General features: G+C 43.4%; 1 protein-coding gene across 1 annotated transcript in view; it reads left to right on the top strand.

Annotated features, from left to right (window-relative positions):
• Positions 1 to 22,753, top strand: part of EPB41L4A (erythrocyte membrane protein band 4.1 like 4A) — a 202,396-nt gene that overhangs the window by 49,794 nt on the left and 129,849 nt on the right. The window contains 1 exon segment of the mRNA XM_064140738.1: positions 20,611 to 20,715. Coding sequence (XP_063996808.1) covers positions 20,611 to 20,715 — 105 coding nt within the window.

The following is a 22,753-nucleotide window of genomic DNA, read 5'->3' as shown; positions in this document are numbered from 1 at the left end:
CAGATGTGCACGGCTGGCTTAGGAGACTACAGGCTCCTCATATATATATATGTGCAGGCTTAAATGAGCTGTGCAGGAAAGGTACACAGGCAGGTAAGCTGTGAATGAGTCAGAGCATGAGGTCTGGGCCTCTGAGCATCTGAGTGGCTGAGCTATGCAGGGTCTGTGCCTGAGGGTCTGAGCTGAGCACGTTGTTTACCTGTGCACCCCTATTTATTGAATGTGGGCCGAGATTAATGGGCCCTTTGGCCACTAGAATGACCAATCAGGCTGGCAGTCAGCCAAACCTTACCATAATAGGCAGAAGCTGCTTGCCTGGACTTTCCCAAATATGGGGATCACATGGGCTTACCCCAGGGAGACACGAGCTGGATGTGTGTGGGCTTACACAACCTGTTTACAACCAGGGGTCCTGGCAGAAAAACATGTCCAGGCAAGCATAGGAGTAAATAAGCCTCTTTTCAGGCCTACAGGCCCTCCATGACAACCACGAGGCAGACAAAGCCACCATCACAAAACTCGCTTGTATTTATAATTTTTTTTTTTTTTGCTCTTTTCCCCTTCCCTATCCTTTGTAAACTTCTCTACCTCAGATACCTCTTCTAAGTTATTGTTAAACTTTTCCTTTTAACTTCCAAGTCTAGTGAGATTGATTTATTCGGGTATACTTACCTTTCTCTCTCCCTATATCTAATCCCTCTCTTTGGGAAAGGAGGGGGAAGAGGGGAGGGCACTCTACAAATTGTTATTGGTTCTATCAAATTTATTAGAGTCTCTGGGAATTTTAATTAGAACCTAGACAATCACCCATGCCAGAGCCAAAAAGATTAGGAGCGTGTTTCAGGAAGTGAATTCTAGTTTTAACTCTTCCATTGATAACTTTTTGTCTGAATTTTCTAGTAATGTCTCTTGACAGTTCAGTTAAATGAATCAAATTGTAAAGAAAACCAGTCTGATACTAACATTTTTGCTTTTGAAGAAGGAAAGTATTTTTAAAAACTTTCAAAGTATTTTTTGAACTGAGCTTGACTGAGGATTCTAAGATTAGAAAAAATTTAGAGACAAAGTTTTAAATGTCTGCGTTATTCTGACTTAGCCCTTACGAATAAGGAGAATGGAGAAAGGTGTTAAAACAAAAGACAATTTATTTGAGAGTTACTACCATAAGTTGCTGACTCTCTGACCAGAGCTTTGAAAAGACTCACTGAAGGAAAATGGAACAAAACTAAAAACCCCAAAATGGCAGAGGTAAAATTCAGGGAGTAGCAGAAGTAACCAAAGAAATGGAAGACACCATTTACTCTTACAAGTTATTGAAGGAAAATATGTTCAAGAGGTTAGCAGAATCAACAAGGTTGATGGCAAGTGCTAAGCAGAATGCAAAGGCTGAGCTTTGCTTAGGGAATTGCTTGGAGACTTTTCTTAGAGAGCATGGTAAAGTAACTCTTTTTTTATTTGGTGAGAGTGCCTCTTGATGTTGTGTACAAACAAGCTTTTGCCACATACGCTCAGCTCTGGCAATACAACTCTTATGAAGGAAAGAAGTGGCAAAATGAAGGAATTAAAAAATGCATACTGAACTTTTCTTCTTCCCATTGTTTTTGTGTCTGAAAACGACACCAAATAATCCAATATACTTCCCCTAATTCTATTAATAGTTTGAGCCAAGTGCTGGTAACAACACTAACTATATTACTGCTCTACTTAGTAGCTCAAGTAGTAGTTAAATTCTGAAATTCTGACAGAACGAGCGTCTGCTCATTAATATTCAACATTCTCTTTTTTTGAAAGCCTGTAAGTATTTAGCTATTAGTGACATTCTCTCTTGACAGTCTTGTACTTAAATCAGTTAAAGCATGTGACATTTAAACTGTAGGTTCTTGTGCTCTAAAACTGCTGTGCATAATAAGCTTAAGGTGCTCCATAAAAATGCAAATAATGTTTAATTTAAAAGGAGTGTTTAGACCGATGATATAGGAAAGTTAGAAATATTAGAAGTGAGGCTTTAGTATTTAGAAATACTGCACTTTTTCATAAAACCAGAAATCACAAAGTCTACCAACTAGGATGGAATAGAACCAAACATATCAGAATGAAATAATTAAAATAAAAAAAACAAACAACCCCCTTTTTAGTTTCTTCTGCAATTTATATTTTGTATGTGCATTTATAGAACCACCCAAAGAAGTACTGCTTCTGTAAAACATCAGAAATAAAGGAAATATGGCAAAACCAACAAATAAGATGAAAAGATGATAAAATGGCAATTTAATACACTTAAGATTTCTCTTAATACAGGACAAAATAAGCAAATATTAATGGATTTGTAAAAATTCCAGTAAGTTTTTCTGAGAGAGGTCTTGTGTAAGGCTTCAGTAAATGGAAACAGGATTTTTGAAAACATGTCAAGAAAATTAGAAACCATGACATGCTTCCTTTATTTGGAATGATTGTTCCAAACGTAAGTACATTGTCTTTTCTCTACCAGGAGAAGGCAGAGAAACCAAGGCACTTCTGAAAGCAGCTTCCCTGCATAGCCTCATGACAACCTTGTAGACTTCCTGAGTGGCCTGCCTCTTATTCCAGGGTTAACCCTCCAGGGGGAGTAACCCTGAACCTGACCCTAGGTGGTCTTGACCCCTCCCCAAGGGTGGGTCTGAACACCACCAGGTGATGGTTAGCCCACTCCCCCTTCCTGTCTACAGATCCATAAAAGCAGGGGGACTTCCTGTTTTGCCCTCTCTGCTCCCTGCATACCAGCATCACTATCCTGTTCCTGTTTTCTCTTTGTGATGGCCACCACGTGGCCATCACAATCAAAATTGGGTTGTATTTATACCTTTTGTATTTGCTTTTCCTTCCCTATACCCTTCGTAACTTCTCTACCTCAGATACCTTTTTTTAAGTTATTGTTAAGATTTTTTAACTTCCAAATCGAGTGAGATTCATTTGTTTGGGTGTGCTTACTTTTCTGTCTCTCCATCTAATCCCTTTCTTCTAGAAAAGAAGGGGAAAGAGGGAAAGGCACTCTATAAAAAATTGTTATTGGTTCTATCAAATTTATTTCAGTCTCTAGAAATTTAAACTAGAACCGAGACACTGTCATAGACTCTCTTTTTCTCCCCCCAACTCCATTCGTGGCTGATAAGAGATTAATTTTAAAGCTCTAGTAAGTATTAAATTACAATTCCAAAACTTAATTGTCTTCCTTTACTTATGAGATTGCTCTAATTATCCTTTGTTGTCCTCATTGGACTAATTCCTGTGTGGAGAATTTCTTAAAATGTGCATGCATGTCCAAATTTTATTGCTATACAATGTAAATACAGTTATTTTTATCTGCCCCAAACAAAGGAGCCCACTGAAGTTGTTTCTCATAATAGGGTTGAGGTGGAAAATCTGTTTACAAATGAAGAGTCAGCTAGAGGAAGTTGAGATAACAAGGACAGGACCAAACTAGGGATCATAGCAATCCAGCATTATCTCTGTTATATGTAAATCACAATGAGCGTCTGCCAATGCATTGATGGGAGTCCCCACTTTGCAGATGGGGGACTAGTATAATTTTCTTCACCTGCTTCAAAACAGGCAAATCGATGCCTACCATTCACTTCTACCCCCTCTGCCATCCATAAGGGGAGTGGCTCACTTCTCAAGTCACCTTCCAGTTCTCCATTACAACTTCACTAAGAGGCACCATTTTTTTCCTAAGCTTCAATTCTGTATTATCTCCAATTCAAATGATGCAAACCAGAAACCATCCCACTTCTGACACCAATTATTCTGTAGTGGTTTCTAAAGACTCGATAGAACGAAGCTCTCAAATGAATTGGAGAGAAAACATAATTTGAAAAGAGAGATACAGACAAATTATAAAGCAGATACACATCCATAGTGACCCCCTTGAATTTTCTCCCAACCCAAAACGAAATCTGTAATCCTCAGTGCTCCAGTCCTCCCCCCTCCAATGCCTCTGCAATCCATAGGCTTAAACACAAGCCTCTGGAGGCCCCAAAACAGGCCTACTCCTTACATATTTGTCCTGATAAAAGCAGCTTCTGCCAGACACAGTGCTGGAGAGGGAGGAAAGGAGAAAGAGATGGCCTCACGGTGAGCTTATAAAGAGATACCAGAATTATGGGATTGTATAACAATTTTCTAGTCCCTAGAGGATTTTTAACCCTATAGTTACCAACTTAGGACAACTTATAAGCTAAATGTTTTGTTAGTTATTTCTTTTTTTTTTTTTTTCTCAATGTACCTTTTCTCTAAGTCAAGTAGATCAGTTTATATGTGTCTGGCAAAGCCTCAAAGTGCACTCTAGCCATTTATTTACAAGTCTAGAGGTTTAGCTATTTGGAGTGCTTCCTCCCAGATAGCTTCCCCTCTCTTAATAAGTTCTCCCATAAGTGAGTTTTTAGAGTTATTTATAAATACACTAATTGAAAACACAATGACTTTGGACATTTTTCTAGAAGAGGATTTTCTAGCTGGAATGTGTTAGATTGCTGTTTAGTAAAACAAAATTAATTCTACGGGCATCTTAACATACGGCACTGTAGTGGATAGAAGCTATCCTCCCACACTATTTGAAATTTACCAGACCAGCTCAAACAGGTTGGAAGTAAGATGAAGCTGTATTTACGTCATGGCAATGTTTACTCTCTCTCTCTCTCTATATATATATATATATAATATACACAAGTATTTACAAATATTTAAAATTATATACAAGTTAGAAATAGTATACAAGTCCAGATTCCCTCCTGATCAAAGAACATTGCCCATAACTGAGCAGTTTGAGCCCATAAGGGCTCAAAGCTATTCCCCCACCCTTCTTCTCCCTCCTCTATCTCAGATGGACTAACAAAACAAAGTAGAAGCCAGCAGCAACGAACAAAGTTTATATGTTAGTTTCCAAAATCAGAGGTGAGAGATCAGAGCAGATCAGGGTTAAAAGGAAGTAATTAGATCCAATGACACAGATCAGAGAGAGAAACAAACAGTGCAATGTCCCAGGACAAAGTGAGAGAACATTGTTTATTTTATACCTCTCAGCAAACCAATGAATGATGTAGACATCATCATTATTTTCTTTTCACAACCAATGATCTATTTTCTCTCATTAAAATATTCCAATTAGCCTCAAACCAGCACAAGCACTTAAAAATCAGTGCTGTAGGTTACATCCAGCAGACAGATGAGGTGCTGTGTCAGGTTCGTTGTAACAGAGAGGGTGTGTGTCTGTGTGCGTCTCCATATGTTTGTGAAAAGTTTTCAGAAGAAGACCTCTGAAAACAATTTGGTGTGTCAGCTGTCAGTGAAAGGTGAGAGGGAGGGAGATTGATTAGTAGAGTTTGAGTGTTACATTTGTATGATGTCTAGGTAGGGCAGAATATGGTGTCACATTTACATCTGTTAAATCCTCATTTTCTTAAAGTATTTACTTTTGTAATGAGATTGTATTGGGAAATGTCTGCACATATAAAATAACACTAATGTAAATTCCTTTCTGTTTGGACATGCATTGTGCAAATTACGTCAAGCTGTTTTGTCAAGGTGAATATTTGTAAATATTTAGCTGTATTAATTTAAATATTTCTCTCTGCTTGAACATGCAATGTTGAAATGAGACTGGGTTGGTTGACTGCCATGGGCAAAAGAAGTGCTTACTCTTGGGTTGGTAAAGACCACCAAGAACTTTGATTTTACATTCTTGTTCCTTGCTGCTTTTGTAGATGGAAAATCATGAAAACCTGCAGTGGTGTTCTGAGCTTGAAGTAAGGGGGGAAATGGTCAGAGAAGATCAGTGAGAAAGTTTTGTTTGGACAAACTTGTTTGTTATGTAATTGCAGGGAATGGCATGAATTGGTGTCTCTCCTCACCTTCGGTTGCATGATTCTGTGCTCCCTTAGTGCATAATTTAAATCTCTTCAGTAATCTTTACTTAGGGCACGATACTGCAGTTTGGTCTCTGAAAATGCTGCATGAAGTTAGCTGTCTGGAACGTGTCTGCCTTAGTACATTGACACTGGCTAGCTGGTTAGTGCATGTGGGCTGACTTGCATGACAGAAGCTGTGCTTGTTCTCTGTCCTTCATTGCACACCAGTGAGGAAAATGTTGGTGCACACACTTCATCTGCCACGTGTGTATAGCACCTCATGTGCTATATGTGCACTAGCTGTTGTCTAGCACATGGGTAGCAGATCATATGTGCTTCCCACTTAGAGGGCTGGTTAGCAACATAAGCCACACAGCCCTGTGCTTGACAGGGAAACATTGGCATATTACACAGTTGTGTCTCAATGTCTCAGCCTAATTGTGTATCATCCCATACAGCATCTACCTTGTCTTTTTTCGTGGCACTAATAGATTAAACTTCCTTGTTCAGCATTAGAAGCCTTCTGCTCGTGTTCTGTATTGTTATTTCTTGCCTGTTTATGAACAGGCTGGTTTGCCCTGCACTGCTGTGTACAGTACAAAAGAGAAAATGAAAAAACATCCAATTAGAAAAAAGCCTTACTGAAGCTAAAAACTAACAACATGGAAGATAAGTACTCCTGATGACTAAATATACAGTAATATGAGTATGCTGAGATATAATACTGTATGCGCAATTTTGAAAATAACTCTTTCTTTCCAGTGTTAAAAATACAATTAAATCAGGTCTTTCCTGAGTGTGCTGGCTGTAGTTTCCTTTAGCCAGTAGAAACCTGCCTTTCTGGTTTGTGAAGCCATGGTGCTAACATGTAAAACAAGGTACTATGACTCATTCAGACAATTCCTTGTTCCCTCTTGAAAGCATTGCTGATGATATTTTCAAATATACTTGCGTTTACCCCTAAGAATGCAAGCCTCTAGCAAGTCTGAGCTTAACACAAGGCAGATTATGTATTTTTTTGCAATGCCATATGATGTGAATGTAATCCTGTTAACATCTTTATAGTTTTATTTTGCCTTTTTTTTTTTTTTAATTGCTTTTATTTTGTAAGGGAAAATAAGATGACATTTCTTAGTTTGCAAAACTTTCTTCAAGTGCAGTAAAAATACATTTCAAGACCGAGAAGCAGCCATTCAAGCATGCATCAACAAAACTGCTTTCTTAATTCCACTTGAAGAGGCAGTATACATGCATGAAACCCTGGTATCAGATGGCCTAAAGTGAGGTTTTTAATTTAAAATGAGTGTGCAGTGGTTCCACCAAGCATCAGTGTTTTTAACCTGAAGAGTTGTCCTCTGTGCTGGGAAAATAGGAGGTTAAGGAAAGTGAAGGAGGTCTGGGGGATACCTGCTGTCTCTCCTTGTGTGTAGAGGTTTAAGAATTACCCGTCCCTCTTCCACAGTTAGGAATTCACTCAGACTAAACTCAGCTGTCTGGAAGTTGAGTGAAGCTGCATTTATAGCTTTGCACAATTTACAATTATACAGATTTTTATATATGTATTTATAGCTTTGCACCATTTACATTTATACAGGTTTTTTTCATATACAGATATACCTATTTGCATATATACAATATATACAGATATTTACAATTATATACAAGTTAAAAGTAATACAGAAACAGTTAGACTGCCCAGAAGGCTCTTGACCAGCCTCCCTCTTTTCCCCCTCCTTCTCTCCCATCTCAAAAATAGCCAGATAAATCTCCATATAGTTCACATAATGAATCTGCAGAGATCTGATGTGAGATATCAAAAGATGACAAGGAGGTTAGAGGAAAAGTCTAGATTAGATCATGTAGGTTCTCATGCAAAGAAGGAATGGCAAGATGCAACCAGACACTGTTGTGGAGGCAGGAATTAATATGTGGCCGAGTCGGGAAATTATACAAAAATAGTTAATTTTATTTCCCAAAAACTCACCCCCAAAACTATATATACAAAGATTAATTTAGTTTAATTAGCAGATTCAGTCGCATGAGAATTACCTACAGGGATACTATCAATAATCTATTTTGGAAGTCAGAAGTTGGAAAAGGCTTTAGCTATTAATTAATAGTGGTTTCTTACTAAAGTTAAGCTGAGCCAAATAACTCACGGTTGGGCTGGGTTGCTCTCGGTCTGTCTTTCTCCACCTTTCAGCGGCTGCAGGTGAACGATTAAGAGTCGTTAAGGATCGTTAGGCTCACAAAGGTGTCAATAGGGAACAGTCCCTTTGAAGATCTCTGCAGCCAAGGCGAGGAGAGTGGGGGAGCTCAGGCAGGCACGTACATCCAGGGACAGGCAAAATCCAAAGCGGGAACCCCCAAAGGCGGGAAGACCCCAATATTTATAACCTTAGCTAGACAAAGGGCAGAGTTACCACACCTTAGGCGCGAAAGCGCATGGCCAATCTCAACCTGGTTCCAATGCGGGAACTCACGGGGCAGTCCTCACCCCCTTCATGGCTGCAGGGAAGGCGAGGGGGGAGGGAAACCAGGAAGCTTTCCTCCTTCCTCCTGAAGTCCAGACAGGAGAGGAATTTAGGGGTACAGGACTCTAGGACACCCCACCCCAGTGGTAATGAGCATCTTTGTCTAGAAATTGAGTGATAGGTGATCCCCCTTACAATTTAGTAACCTATTAATATATATATAACTTAGCCTTTTCCAACATTAACAATATATAACACATTAATCGCCCCAACAATATTTAACAATACTTAACAAGGCTTAACAATATCCCAAACAGTATTAAATAAAGCTACACAGTCAATTTGAAAATTCCTCTGTTCCTGGTAGAGCAATAAAGTTCATGGCAGAGCCTTAGATGCTCTGAGTCCATGGCTGGAGGTCACAGTCCGTGGGTCCTGATGCCATCATCCACTGGCCACCCTGGTGATATGACTCCGTCTCTGGTGTAGCTGGTTCTCCCTTTCCCAGGTGCTGGTCAGGAACTGGTCCTTGACTGTCTTTAACCTGTAAGGAGACAAAACTTGCCTCGACCTATAAAGGTCAGGCTTGACAATTAATAATTGGGGATGATCCACTGTGCAGTGATCTGGTGGCCTTTTCCATTTGCATCTAGGGCTTCCCAGGCATATAAGCGTCTGGGTTTACCCAGTGTCATTGGCACCACCCCTATAGAGGGTAGCCTGACGAGCACAGGTTGGCCCACTTGCATCTGGGACAAGGATTTATCCTTAATTCCCCCTGGCACAAGGTCACTGTCCACTACTGGCTCAGCTGGGCAGAAAGCCTTAATCTTGGGGCTTCCATAGCTTCCCCAACGATTATTGACTGTAAAGACTGCTTGGGCCAAATGCGAGTCCCAGCCACCTTTAGACACATTTGCATGTCTTTTTATCAGGCCATTTGCCCTCTCGACAATGCCATTTGCCTGGGGGTAATACGGGGTATGAAACACCCATTTCACCCCTTCACTATGTGCCCAGTCTTGCACTGAGGTTGCAGTGAAGTGCGATCCATTGTCGCTCTGGATGCACTCAGGCATTGGCAAGATGCCGAACCAGTGTTTGAGAGTCTAAATGGTTTGAGCTCCCAAGGCTGCACTGGTGGCAGTGGCCATGGTTAGACCAAAGATCACTTCTACGCCAACCAGTATGTATTTTTTTCCATGTGATGGCTTGAGGCGTCCCACATAATCCACCTGCCAGGTGTTCCAGAGACTTTTGTCCTGGCAGATATGCTGGGCTGGTGCAAGGTTTGGGTGGTTGGCCTTCAGCCTTATCTGGCATTGTGGACGGGCTGAAACAATGGTCTCACATGTTGAGAGTGAGACTGACCATCCCCAAGACCTGCACTCATAGTAGAGATCAGCTTTGCCTGAATGTCCCCTTTTAAGGTGCAACCATTCAGCTAATCTCTCCCAATCCTTTTCCCCACTGCCCACTACATGGATACGTGCCAGGTAGTAAGCCTGCTGATTCCATTTTGCAGCAGGGGTTTCCTTCTTAGAGTGCCCTTTGACCCATCCCACCTTGATGGGTCTCGACTGGCCTATCTCCAGCAGTCTCTGCCAATCTCCAGCTCTCCAGACCTTGGTGCTGCCGATCTCCCATTGCTTTGCCTCCCATTGGCAAATCCAGTCCGTAGCTCCTGTAAAGGTGGCATAGGAGTCTGTGTAGATGGCTTTGGCACCATTTTCTACAGCTAACATGAGGGCCCACAGTTCACCCACTTGAGCACTGCCTTCACCCTCCTCAGTAACAGTCCTGCCTGTACTGATTTCTGAAGCTGCTGCTTTGTAGTGCCACTGTGAGCCCACTCTCTGGGAAGAGGCATCTGTGAACCACACTCCCTCAGTGTCAGAGTCTGTGGTTATTTCTGGAGCTACATCTATTGGAGATGGCTTATAGGGCTGCCCCAGTAAAGTTGTATCTGGATTTACTGGTTGCTGGAGTTTGGACACCTTGGCTGGGCCCTCTCTTAGAGGCATGAGCTGGGCAATTCCCTCTAAGTAGGCATACCACTTTCTTACAGTGGATTTTTGGGCTGTCCTCTCTGGTGGAGGGGATCCTTTGAGAATTGGTTTAAGCAGGAGGAAAGGTCCTTGCACCACAATATCCTGTGTGATGTGAAGCTTCTCTGCTTCCTTAACAGCCCTTGTAAGGGAAAGGAGCCCCTTTTCCCATTCAGAATACCTCTTCCCAGTGTCCTTGAACGCTGTAGAGGAAAACAACAGGGCTCTAGTGGGTCCTTTAGGTCCCTTCTGATAGATTCCACAATAGGAACCATGTTCAGAGAAGCCCCATTCTGCCCTTAAGGGGTCTTATGGGTGTAATGGGCCCAGTTTCTGGTAGGCCTTTAACTCATCCTTAAGGGTTTTAAGGCTCTCACTGTGCTTTGCTGTCCAGTCCCAGACCCTGTGCTTTTTCAGCAGATCATACAGTGGCCTGGCAATCACTGAGAAGCCGGGAATATGCTTCCTCCAATATCCAAGGGTTCCCAATAATTTCTGCAGTTCTTTTTTGTTCCTGGGAATTTGGCCCTTTTCAATTTCCTCCAGGGTGTCAGCTGGCACTGCCACTGCTCCTGCTACCCACCAGTCCCCAAGGAATTTGATTTCCTGTCCTGGGCCTTGGCACTTGGCCGAGGGGATGCGTAACCCATTCTGGGTCAGCAGTTCCCAGATGGCTTTTGCTACTGAGCCCACCTGGTCTTTGTTGCCCCCACCCACTAATATGTCATCTCTATATTGATAAATGACAATGCCTTCTGGGACCTTGATAGTGTCCAGAAGCGCTGCCAGTGCATTGTGGGCAATGGTAGGAGAGTGCTTGTACCCCTGGGGTAAACAATTGAAGGTGTACTGAATCCCCTGCCAGGTAAAAGCAAACTGAGGCTTATCCTCCTCTCTCAGGGGAATCCTGAAAAACATATCCCGGATGTCCAGGGCAGCCATCCACGAGTGGGATGCAGCCTGAATGGCTGTGACCACTGAGGTTAGGCTAGGCACTGCTGCTGTGAGGGGAGGAGTATTAGCATTCAGCTTCCTATAATCTATAGTAAGTCTCCAGCGTCCATCCGTTTTTTTAACGGGCTAGACCTGGGAATTGTATGGAGAGTGAGTCCTACAGATTATCTGTCTCCTCTCCAAGTCGGCAGTCACCTCAGAGATGCCTTGCCTGGCTGTTGCAGGTAAAGGGTATTGAGATGCATAGGTGATTCCAGCTTGAGGTAACACTGGAGCCAACTGCAAGGTGTTTACATGGGCTGTTTTCACCTTGCTTGACTCCACCCCATAGGCACCGAAGCTCCAAAGAGAGCTGTTTGGAAGATGCCACCTCTTGCCAGCCTGCACATCAAAACCCAATATATTCCCCGCGTAGGGGCTTAAGGCAACTTCCACCAAGGTGCTGCATTTGTCCCCTGGGAGCCATACCCTTGTTTTAGCTAGGTAGCAGCTATCAGGTGCCCCTGTAACACCTTGTATTCTTATCCTTTTACGGGATGGCTGTATCCCCAGGCTCTTTGCCAATTCTAAGTTTAAAACACTAATTTGAGCACCTGTGTCAATTAGGAATTTTACGGCCGTTCTACTGGGTCCAGTCGGGATTAAGATAAAGGGCTCGTCATTGTCAGACCATTGGCAGATGTTTACAAAGCAGTGACAGAGGCCTGACGCAGTCACCGCCTCATTTAGTTTTTTGACTCCTGTCGGGAAGGTAAGGAAGAGTTAACCTTCCTTCCCAGAGACGCAGCTGAAACAATCACGGGGGAGCTGCCGCTTCTGGGCGTGCCGCCGCTTCTAGAGCCGCTGCTGGCCCTGGGCTTCTTGCAGCTGCCTCTGGGCTTCACAGCTGATTTCTGAAGGCACCGCACTAAATCCTTCAGCTGCCAATTTGCCAGCTGCTTTAAGACAGTTTTAGGTACCCCTAAAGACAGGGCTTGTCGGTACCAACTGTTTTTCTCTCTGGATCTCCAGTCACTGTGTTGGTCTCTGCCCCTTCCCCTCGGGGAGAAACCTGCAGGACCCGTCCCCCTAGGGGGGCAGTCCTGCACTGACTGGACCTGCCTGCGCAGAGTCTTGGAATTTTCTGGGGGAGAAATATGAGACTATGTCTTCCCAGCCCCTTTTCCTTCAGGAGACCCAAACCCAAACTACAGCCCATGGGCATTTAAGTCGGTTAACAGTTCAGCCCAAGTCATTACATGCTCTTTGGCATCATCCTCTGCATTTTTTGCAAGCACCTGTTGAATCTTCTCTATATTCCTCATTGCTCGAATTTGCAGAGTTGCTGGCAAACCCTTCATAATAGGGTGCAGTCTCTCCGGGTCCACAGGGGCATAAAATGGGCAATCATAATTTCCCTTATCATATATAGCCTGGACACAGGCAAGTCTGCGGAGAGCAGTGATGAGCTCAGAGGAGCTGGTGACCCTCACTTCCGTCGGCTCTCCCCAGTAGGCTGGACGGATGCTGCTTGCCCAGTAAGCTACCCGGGCGGTGAGACTGTGTGTCCCCTCGGGTTCACGTGTCAGGAACACATCATCCCCCCAGTCTCCAGCCGCTTCCTCTGAGTCTAGAAGGACCCGGTCCCCACTGGTTCGAGACACTCTGTACATGTATTCAGCAATCGAGTCACTAGGATCTCTCGCATATTTGACTTGTAAGTCACTGAGCTGTGCGTCTGTAAACTGTTTTTTGATAACGGTGGTCCCTGCACCGCCTTTTCTGCCTTTCACGGTCTGAGTCTTTATTACAGGCAGCAACGTGCTTTTGCACCACGGCGCCCTCCTCCCCAGAGCTCTCTTTGCCGCTAGCTATGGGGGAGTCTGGTCGGGACCTGGGCTTTCTGCGTGGCTTTGAGTTCTTTCGCCGCACCAAGGCACGTGCAGAATTCTCTGAGTCACTAGCAGAGTCTTTTCTGCCTGGTTTTGGGGAACTCCTTTTCCCCAAAGAGCCCCTCGGGACATTCTCTGCTTTTCTCCCCGATTCCCGCAAATCACTCAATTCACATGCAGAGAGGGAGGCTGAAGAACTAGTGTCTGAAGACGTTATCAGTCTCTCTTTCATCTGGGCAGTCAGTGCCACGGTAAGGCTCTTTGTCTGCGCCAGCATGTTTTCCCAGATATTCTGGCTCTTTGATTTTTCCTCTAATAAATCCTTTTCCAAGGCCTGAATTCTTTTCTCATAATTTTCGAATTCAGTCAGAGCCTGAGTCACCAGTGACCCAAGAACAGCAGAGTAATACTCTGTTGGAGGCTCAGTAATCACAGGGTCTGAATGCTCAGCTAATTTCCCCAGGATTTTCTCTGGATTTTTACAATTTTGCTGGGCCCAAATTAAATCAACTCCTGTGATTAGGCATCCCTTTTCATGTAGAAATTCTACGATTGAACTACGTTGCATACGCCGTGCCATACTGTTGCAGAGGCAGGAATTAATATGTGGCTGAGTCAGGAAATTATACAAAAATAATTAATTTTATTTCCCAGAAACCCACCCCCAAAACTATATATACAAAGATTAATTTAGTTTAATTAGCAGATTCAGTCGCATGAGAGTTACCTACAGGGATACTATCAATAATCTATTTTGGAAGTCAGAAGTTGGAAAAGGCTTTAGCTATTAATTAATAGTGGTTTCTTACTAAAGTTAAGCTGAGCCAAATAACTCACGGTTGGGCTGGGTTGCTCTCGGTCTGTCTTTCTCCACCTTTCAGCGGCTGCAGGTGAACGATTAAGAGTCGTTAAGGATCGTTAGGCTCACAAAGGTGTCAATAGGGAACAGTCCCTTTGAAGATCTCTGCAGCCAAGGCGAGGAGAGTGGGGGAGCTCAGGCAGGCACGTACATCCAGGGACAGGCAAAATCCAAAGCGGGAACCCCCAAAGGCGGGAAGACCCCAATATTTATAACCTTAGCTAGACAAAGGGCAGAGTTACCACACCTTAGGCGCGAAAGCGCATGGCCAATCCCAACCTGGTTCCAATGCGGGAACTCACGGGGCAGTCCTCACCCCCTTCATGGCTGCAGGGAAGGCGAGGGGGGAGGGAAACCAGGAAGCTTTCCTCCTTCCCCCCGAAGTCCAGACAGGAGAGGAATTTAGGGGTACAGGACTCCAGGACAGACACACAGACCAACAGAGAAGTGAGAACTAAGTGAGGAGTGCCTTATGTTTAGACTACTTTCGTCTCTCAACAGAAGAATGAGGTATGACTGTTAACATTTTCCTCTCACAGCCAAGGATTTAATTTCCCTCATTAAAATATTCCAATTAGCTTCAAACCAGCACATTGTATTAATTCCTTTTCAAAGTCCTATGTACATTTAGGCATTGCTGAAGGCTGTGTAAGGGATTAGCAAGGAGGGCTACAAAGGCTACTGTTTTGGCTGAGGATAACCAAAGTTTTGAGGATCTTGCATCTGTGGAAGTGGAGAATCCCCAGGCACTTTAAATTGGATGATTTTTTCTATAGACAGGTCGTCTGTTTCTGCAGGAAAGAGCTTTGTAAAGAGTATAAATTAATAGGCATTTATGTTTTCTCTCAGCAATGCAATTCAAGTGAAAAGCAGTTAGCTTTTTAATGAATTTTTACCATTCGTTTATGAAAGGAAAGAAGGGAGTGTTTAATTTCAGCTAAACTTGGTGTGAAATGTGTGTTTGTTAAGGATATCACATCAGTAGGAAAGTCATCCCAGAGACTTTTTACATAGAACCCACTGCAGTTATCTTACTGAAGAAGTCAACTTCCAGTCAAGAAATTTATCTGAATCTTAACTGGTGTAGAGTTACGCATGTTAAACTCCTGTGAGACTTAAGCTATTTTGTTATATTAGTATCCCTGGTTGCTTACAAGAGTGCATATTTTTTACAGTAATATGAAATGGAAAATTGGCAGCTTAATTTTTGAGTCATAGAATAGTTTGGGTTGGAAAAAAGCTTTAAAGGTCATCTAGTCCAACCCTCCTGCAGTGAGCAGGAACATCTTCAACTAGATCAGATGGCTTAGAGTGCCATCCAACTTGACTTTGGACATTTCCAGGCATAGTACATCTACCACTTCTCTGGGCAACCTGTATTGGTGTTGGGTTTGGTGTTTTTTTTAAGGTGTGTTTTGTTTTGTTTCTATATGCTCTTGATAGTCACAGTGTAGCTATAAGTGATGGACTCTTGTCTCGTATTGGTCTTACAAGGTAAGTTTCTTGTTGAGGAATCTGGCTATAAAATCACTGTATTGATCCACTTTATCCAGGATGGTACAATTAATTTTAGTGAATTTTTACTTCCTTTAATTACATTTTACCCCAGATTGTTTTCTGGTTTGTGGCAGATCATTAAGTCCCACTGTACATGCTGAGTGACTATATAATTACAGTTGCTTAGTGTAACTGACCTATGTAAAGGCTTTAGAATGTTAAACACTGAGAACATTTCAAAAACATCTGGATTAAACATATATAGTAAGTATGGTGAATAGCATGACTATACAATTCCCACACTACCAAAGAGGTGTACCTTGTTGTGGCTTGCTTGGAGAATACAAAGCTATCTGAAATTAGCTGTGGAGACCAGCTTCAGGGCAGGTAAGACTGCACTGGGGAAGGGATCTGAAGCAAGACCAGCTCTTGGAGAGGCTTTTTTTATGCCAGGAAAAGCACTAACCCTGTGCAGGGGACTTGCAGGTTGTGAGCCAGCTGCTGAGGTAGCATGGGCAGCACCCACCCATTGTTGATCACGCCATCAGACTACAAGAAGACTTAGGGAGGGCAGTGACTCACAGCGCACAGGGCTTGCGAGTGCCCAGGGGGTGCTGCATCTGTCTACAGCTTGTAGGTTCTCTGGAATGAGTGAAGCCTGAGGAAAGAACTCCCAGAAGGGGACCTGACATGGTTATAACACTGCTAAAAGCAGTGCCAGGAAGAATGCTGCAACTCAGACTGAGCACCTGTGCAAAAATGTGGAAGTGCGGGGGTCCAGCTGCAGGGACTGCCTTCTCCTGGCAATTGTTTGGATAGGAGGCACTGAAACCACATGTCTGCCATGTGATCAGATCAGTGGGTTGCTGAGTCCGGTGGTGGAACTGAAGGAGGAGGTGGAAAGGTTGAGAAGAATCAGAGAATGCAAGAATGAAATAGATTTGTGGAATCATAGTATGCAAAGGTGGCACATGGACACTCTTCAAGAATCCAAGATTCCCCTCCCTTTATGTCACCAAGCAGGAGGAAGTGGCCTAAGAAAAGGTGGGGAATGAATACAGGTCCCTGCTCGGGAAGGCAGGCAATCCCCTTCCTGGCCTCCCTTACCTTCCCAATTATCCTTACACAACAGACATGGAGCACTGGAAGTTGAGAACCAGGATGGAGAGGGTCCTCTATCCTACACCTGTCAGGTGGAAGACAGAGGCTTAAATGAAGAGGGTGAGTTGTGGCACGTTTATGGCTATGGCAAGGGTCAAGTGCACATAGCAACCTCATTCACAAGAAAAGAGTTCTGGGTTTTGGGGTCTTGCTTCTGACAGGAAGAGAGGGCCTGATATGCAGGGTTGGTCCTCATTGTAGGGAGGCTTGTCATTTGAGCCCAAATCAGAGATATCACTAGAGAACTCCCCAACACGGTGCAGTCACCAGACTGCTATCCTTTACTGATCTTCCAGACAGGTGTGGAGGAAGCTGCATTCTGTAGTGTGGTGGTTTGCTTGTTCATGGAGTTTTAAACTAGAATCAAAAGAGGATGGGGTTGTTGCCACGTTTGCACCAATGGGACAGTGCTTTAGTATTAATGAAGACCAGAAGACCTCCCACCCTGCCAAGGTAGAATCGACGTGCTCAGCTTGCTCCCTGAAATGCCAGTACACCAACACACACAGCATGGAGAATAAACGGGAGGAGTTAGAAAGCCATGTGCAGACAAAGGATTATGGTCTGGTGGCAGTTACAGGGACATGGTGGGACAACTCAAAGGACTGGAATGCGGTAATTGAATCACAGGTCAACAAAGGTGATGGAGTTGCTCTTTATGTGAGGGAGCAACCAGAATATATTGAGTTCTGTCCAGGCATAGATGTGAGGTGAGTTGAGAGTTTTGGGGTGATAATTAAGGGACAGGCCAGCATGGGTGATACTGTTGTGGGTGTTTATTACAGACCACCTGATCCGGATGAGGAAGTTTGTGAGGCCTTCTACAGGCAACTGACAGCAGCCTTCCAATCACAGGCCCTGGTTCTCATAGGGAATTTCAACTACCCGAATATTTGCTGGATGGTTTACTCAGCCAGCTGCATTCCATTGCGTTCATGGTAACTTCTTGATGCAAATGTTGGGTGAGTCAACTAGGAGAGGAGTGCTACTAGACCTGATACTAACAAGAGGGGTCTGATTGAAGAGGTGAAGGTTGAGGGCAGCCTTAGCTGTAGCAATCATGAGATGGTGGAGTTCATGATCTTGTGTGGTAGGAATAGAATACCAAGCAGGAGCACAAACCTTGGACTTCAGCAGGGCCAACTTTGGCCTTTTTAGGCAACTGGTAGGGGAAATCTCATGGGACAGGGTACTAGAAGGCAAATGGGCCATGATAAATTGATTAATATTCAAGGACCACTTCTTCCAAACTCAAGATCAGAGAATTCCAGCAAGTGGGAAGTCTAGAAAGGAAGCCCAGCATGATTAAGTAGGGAACTGCTGAGTAAATTCAAGTGGAAGAACAGAGTCTACAAATCATGGAAGGATGGGACTGGCCACCTGGGAGGAGTATGAGACTTTGGTCAGAGGGTGTAGGGAGGCAATTATGAAGGATAAGGCCTCCCTGGAATTCAACCTCACAAGGGAGGTCAAGGAAAACAGAGAGGGCTGCTTCAAATACATTGCAGGAAAAATTAACACTGGAGACACTGTAGGCCCATTACTGAATGAGGTGGGTGCCTTGGTGACAGAAGATACAAAGAAGGCAGAGTTACTAAATGCCTCGTTTGCCTCAATTTATACTGCTGGTGACTGTCCTCAGGAACCCCAGACATGTGAGGTCCCACATGAAGACATGACAGAGGAGCTTTCCTTGTTTGATGAGGACTGGGTTAGGGAACAGCTAAGTAATCTGAACATCCATAAATCAGTGCATCCTGGTGGCATGCACCCACGGACGCTGAGTGAGCTCATGGAAGTCATTGCCAAAGCACTCTCCGTGGTCTTTCAGAAAAAGTCATCATGGATAGTAGAGGTGCTGAGGGACTGGAGGAAGGCAAACATCAATCTTGAAAAATGGTAGGAAGGAAGATCTAGATAACTATACACCAGTCATCCTCACCTCCATCCCCAGAAAGGTAATGAAGCAACATAATTCTTGGTGCTATCCTTAAGCATATCAAGGACAAGATGTTCTTTAGGAGCAGTCAGTGTGGTTTTACGAAGGGGAAGTCACATTTGACCAACCTTAACAGCCTTTTATGAGGACATAACCAGGTGGATAGATGGTGGTAGAGCTGTGGATGTGGTTTATCTTCATTTCAGTAAAGCATTTGACACCATTTCCCACAGCATCCTTGCAGTTAAATTGAGGCATTATGGTCTGGGTGATTGGATAGTAAGGTGGATTTTGAACTGGTTGAGGCAAAGAAGTCAGAGAACTGTGGTCAGTGGGATGGAGTCTGGTTGTAGGCTTGTATTTAGTGGACTTCTTCAGGAGTTGATACTGGGACCAATACTATTCCACAGCCTGGATGAGGGAACAGACTGCACTGTTAGCTGGTTTGCTCATGACACCAAACTGGGTGGAGTGGCTGACACTTGTGATGACATTCAGTGAGACTTAAGACAGACTGGAAGGTTGGGCAGGGAGAAATTTTATGCATTTCAACAAGGGCAAGTGTAGAATCTTGCATATGGGGAAGAACAACCTCAGATATCAGTATAAGTTTGGGACTGATCTGTTGGAGAGCAGAAGGGGAGAAGGATCTGGGAGTCCTAGTGGATGGACTGTAAGCCAGCAATGTGCTTCTGTAGCCAAGAAGGCCAATGCCATCCTGGGCTGTATTAAAAGGCGTGTGGTTAGTAGGTTGAGGGAGGTTCTCCCCCTCCATCCTGGTGAGGCTGCTTCTGGAATATTTTGTCCAGTTTTTTGCCCCTCAATTCAAGGAGGACAGGGAATTTCTTGAAAGAATCTAGCGCAGAGCCACAAGGATGATTAAGGGTGTGGAATATCTTCCTTATGAGGGAGGACTGGAAACGGAGGCACTGTGACGGTGACAGGACACTGGAACAGGCTGCCCAGGGCTGTTGTGGAGTCTGTTTAGCTATTAGGGCAAAGTTTCACCTCCTCATCTTTAGTGTCAGAGTATGAATGACAAGCTTGTACTGGAAGGAAGATTATAGATTTAGAATTTAAGTATGTCATGGGGATGAAAATTTTAATCAGAGAACAGAAATTTTCTATAAAATTGCCAAGTCCACCAGCATCATGCTTATACAAGTACACTTGTTAATTTATTTTATTTTCATTTTGTATTTTTAACTATTAACTGCCAGCTACCTAATATGATTTACAGAATGATTCATTAAAGGTGTGTGAAGACAAAATATGTAGCTTGGTTCTAGTTTAAATTTCCCAGAGACTCAAAATATATATGGCTAACAGAACCAATACAATTATAGGATGCCTTCTCCTCTCCCCACTTTTGGAAAGAAAGGAATTAGATGTAGAAAAGAAAAGATAAAACACACATAAATAAATAGTTTCATTTTGATATAGAAGTTAAAAGAGAAAACTTTAACAATAAATAAAAGGTATTTGAGGTAGGGGAGTTACAAAGAGGTATAGAAAAGGAAAAACAAGATACATATATATATATGTGTAGATTTTTGTGTATATATATGTATATATTTTTGTGTATATTTATATATACAACCATATTGATAGGAAATGCCTCTGTTTTTATAGGGCGCTAGACAGGAAGTGGAAGTGGGCTAACCACTACACTTGAGGCCAGGTTCATACACACCCCTGGGGAGGAGCCAGGAGGATCTGGGGTCAGGTTCATGGCCACTCCCCCAGAAGGGTTAACCCTTTACAATACTTACTCTGTACAGATGAAATTTTTGTTGAAGGCACTGGATACTGCCTTGCTTTTTTTTCTCTTTGGGCAAAGGTAACTGAATGCTTGCATGTCATTGCACATTGCTGACAAAGGCAGAGAATCTTTGTGAAAAGAGTCTGTAAATTCTTTCCCACAGAAGTCAACGAAAGGGTCAGTTGTCCTGGGCTACGTATTTCATCACTTAAACCTAGTAGAGATAGATTACTTTGGACTGCGCTACTGTGACCGAAATCATCAAACGGTGAGTAAAAGACAAGCCAAATTGGATTTTCCATATGTAAAATGTACTCTGTAGATCATTAAGCTGGAATATTTTCATTAGTTTCATATAGCTTTCACTATTTCCTGGGTCAGGTTTCCAGTAATATTTTTTCTGTGTTTGCATTAATGTCTTGAAACAGCCATGAATATCTTATCTAGGAACCAAATCAAATGCTGAATGTTGTTGAAAACTAAAGAACATAGAAATAGTATAAAATCATTATATGAAACTATTATTAGTATTTTTGCCCTTTTAATTCTGTGTCCTGAAACTAGTGTTGGATGAATTATTCTGTCTGGCTTTGCTTGGCCTTATTGTGTCTGGCTAGCAACATCCCTAAGCATGTCACAGATGGCATTGCTTGGACCACTTGCTGAACACCTGTTTCAGAGTTTGACATATGGTTGGCATGGTGGATGCTTATCCACTGGATCACTGCCCTTAGAGTCAGGGTGTTGACAATGACATTTTCAGTCTGTCTGAACCATGTGTCATGGTAGGCCTGATGGGCCCAAAATAGGCCTATACATGTCCTGGCTTGCCCAGGCATGTTTTTCTTCTTTGGTAAACAAGGTATACACACTTAGCTTGTGCCTGTCTTGTGTAAGGTCTGTTTTTTTCCCAAATTTGGGTAAAGCAAGCCTATGGCTTTACGTTATATGGTCAGGCTTGGCTAACTGCCATTCTGATTGGCTGTTCTGTGTCCAAAGGGCAATTAATCTCAGCCCACATTGATTAAAGAGATAATATGGGAAAACGCTGTTGCGGAGGGCAGTAATAATTCGTGGCCGAGTCGAAAATTTATCAAAAATAGATATTTTTTATTTTTACAAAACCCGCCCCCACAACTATATATACAAAGATTAATTTCGTTTGATAAACAGGTTGAGTTGCATGAGAATTCTACGAGGATACCATTAATAATCTGACTATATATATTTGGAAGTCAGTTTTTGGAAAAGGACTCAGCTATTAATTAATAGCGGTTTCTTACTAAATTAAGCTAAGCCAAATAACTCACTCAGGCTGGCTCGTGCGGTCTGTCTTCCTCCTCCAGCGGCTGCAGGAGTCGTTAAGGGTCGTTAGGCAGACAAAGGTGTGTGCCTAACACCAAAGCAAGTCCTTTATCTCTCTGCAGTCCAGGCACAGGAGAGTGAGTGAACTCGTCCAGGCACACGCAAAATCCAAAGCGGGAACCCCCCAAAGGCGGGAAGACCCCCAATATTTATAACCTTGGCTAGACAAAGGGCAGAGTTACCACACTTTAGGCGCGAAAGTGCACGGCCAATCCCAGCCTGGCTCCAGCGCGGGAACTCACGGGGCAGTCGCCGCCCCCTTCTCGGCTGCAGGGCAGGCGAGGGGGGGGGGAAACCAGGCGGCTTTTCCCCTTTCCCCCCGAAGTCCGGGCAGGAGAGGAATTTAGGGGTACAGGACTCCAGGACAAACGCAGTGTGCTCTGCTGTGCTCTGCTGTTCTGTTTGTGCCTGCTGTTGTCTACTGCATTATTGTTTGCCTGGAAACTCCACTGTTAGGAGTTTACCAGGAACAGACTCAGTGCCTCACGTGATTGGCCTGTATGGCCAGTGTGACATCATGCTGAGACTGCACATCACAAGACATCCTGCTTGCACCTGAAAGTCTCCTGCTAAGACTAGAAAGTCCTGGAGATACACAGAAGCCTGGGAAGAATCAAGTCTCAGTGGCCGACAAGACTGAACTCCCTGAAGTATTTGAGTACTGTCTGGGACTGTGGCTAGCCCCACGAGTCGTGTAATAATAATTTTGTGAGTTAATACTTAAAAGCCTCCTTCTAACTCTCCATTGCCTTCTGCCATAAGCAGAAAGAGCTCCTTGAGTCCATCTAGTGGGCATGCGGTATATTGACTGCAAGTGATGTTAGACTGCAGGAATCTTCTCTTCCAGTTCAGTTAATGCTTGTATGTATTTTGCTGGTTATTACTAGATCTGGTTATTATCTGTAACATAACCTGAATATGAATATTATTAAAATTAGTGC

Source organism: Pogoniulus pusillus, chromosome Z (genome assembly GCF_015220805.1).
Source record: "Pogoniulus pusillus isolate bPogPus1 chromosome Z, bPogPus1.pri, whole genome shotgun sequence".
NCBI classification, from domain to species: Eukaryota; Metazoa; Chordata; class Aves; order Piciformes; family Lybiidae; genus Pogoniulus; species Pogoniulus pusillus.
This window is presented reverse-complemented; position numbering and strand designations above follow the sequence as displayed.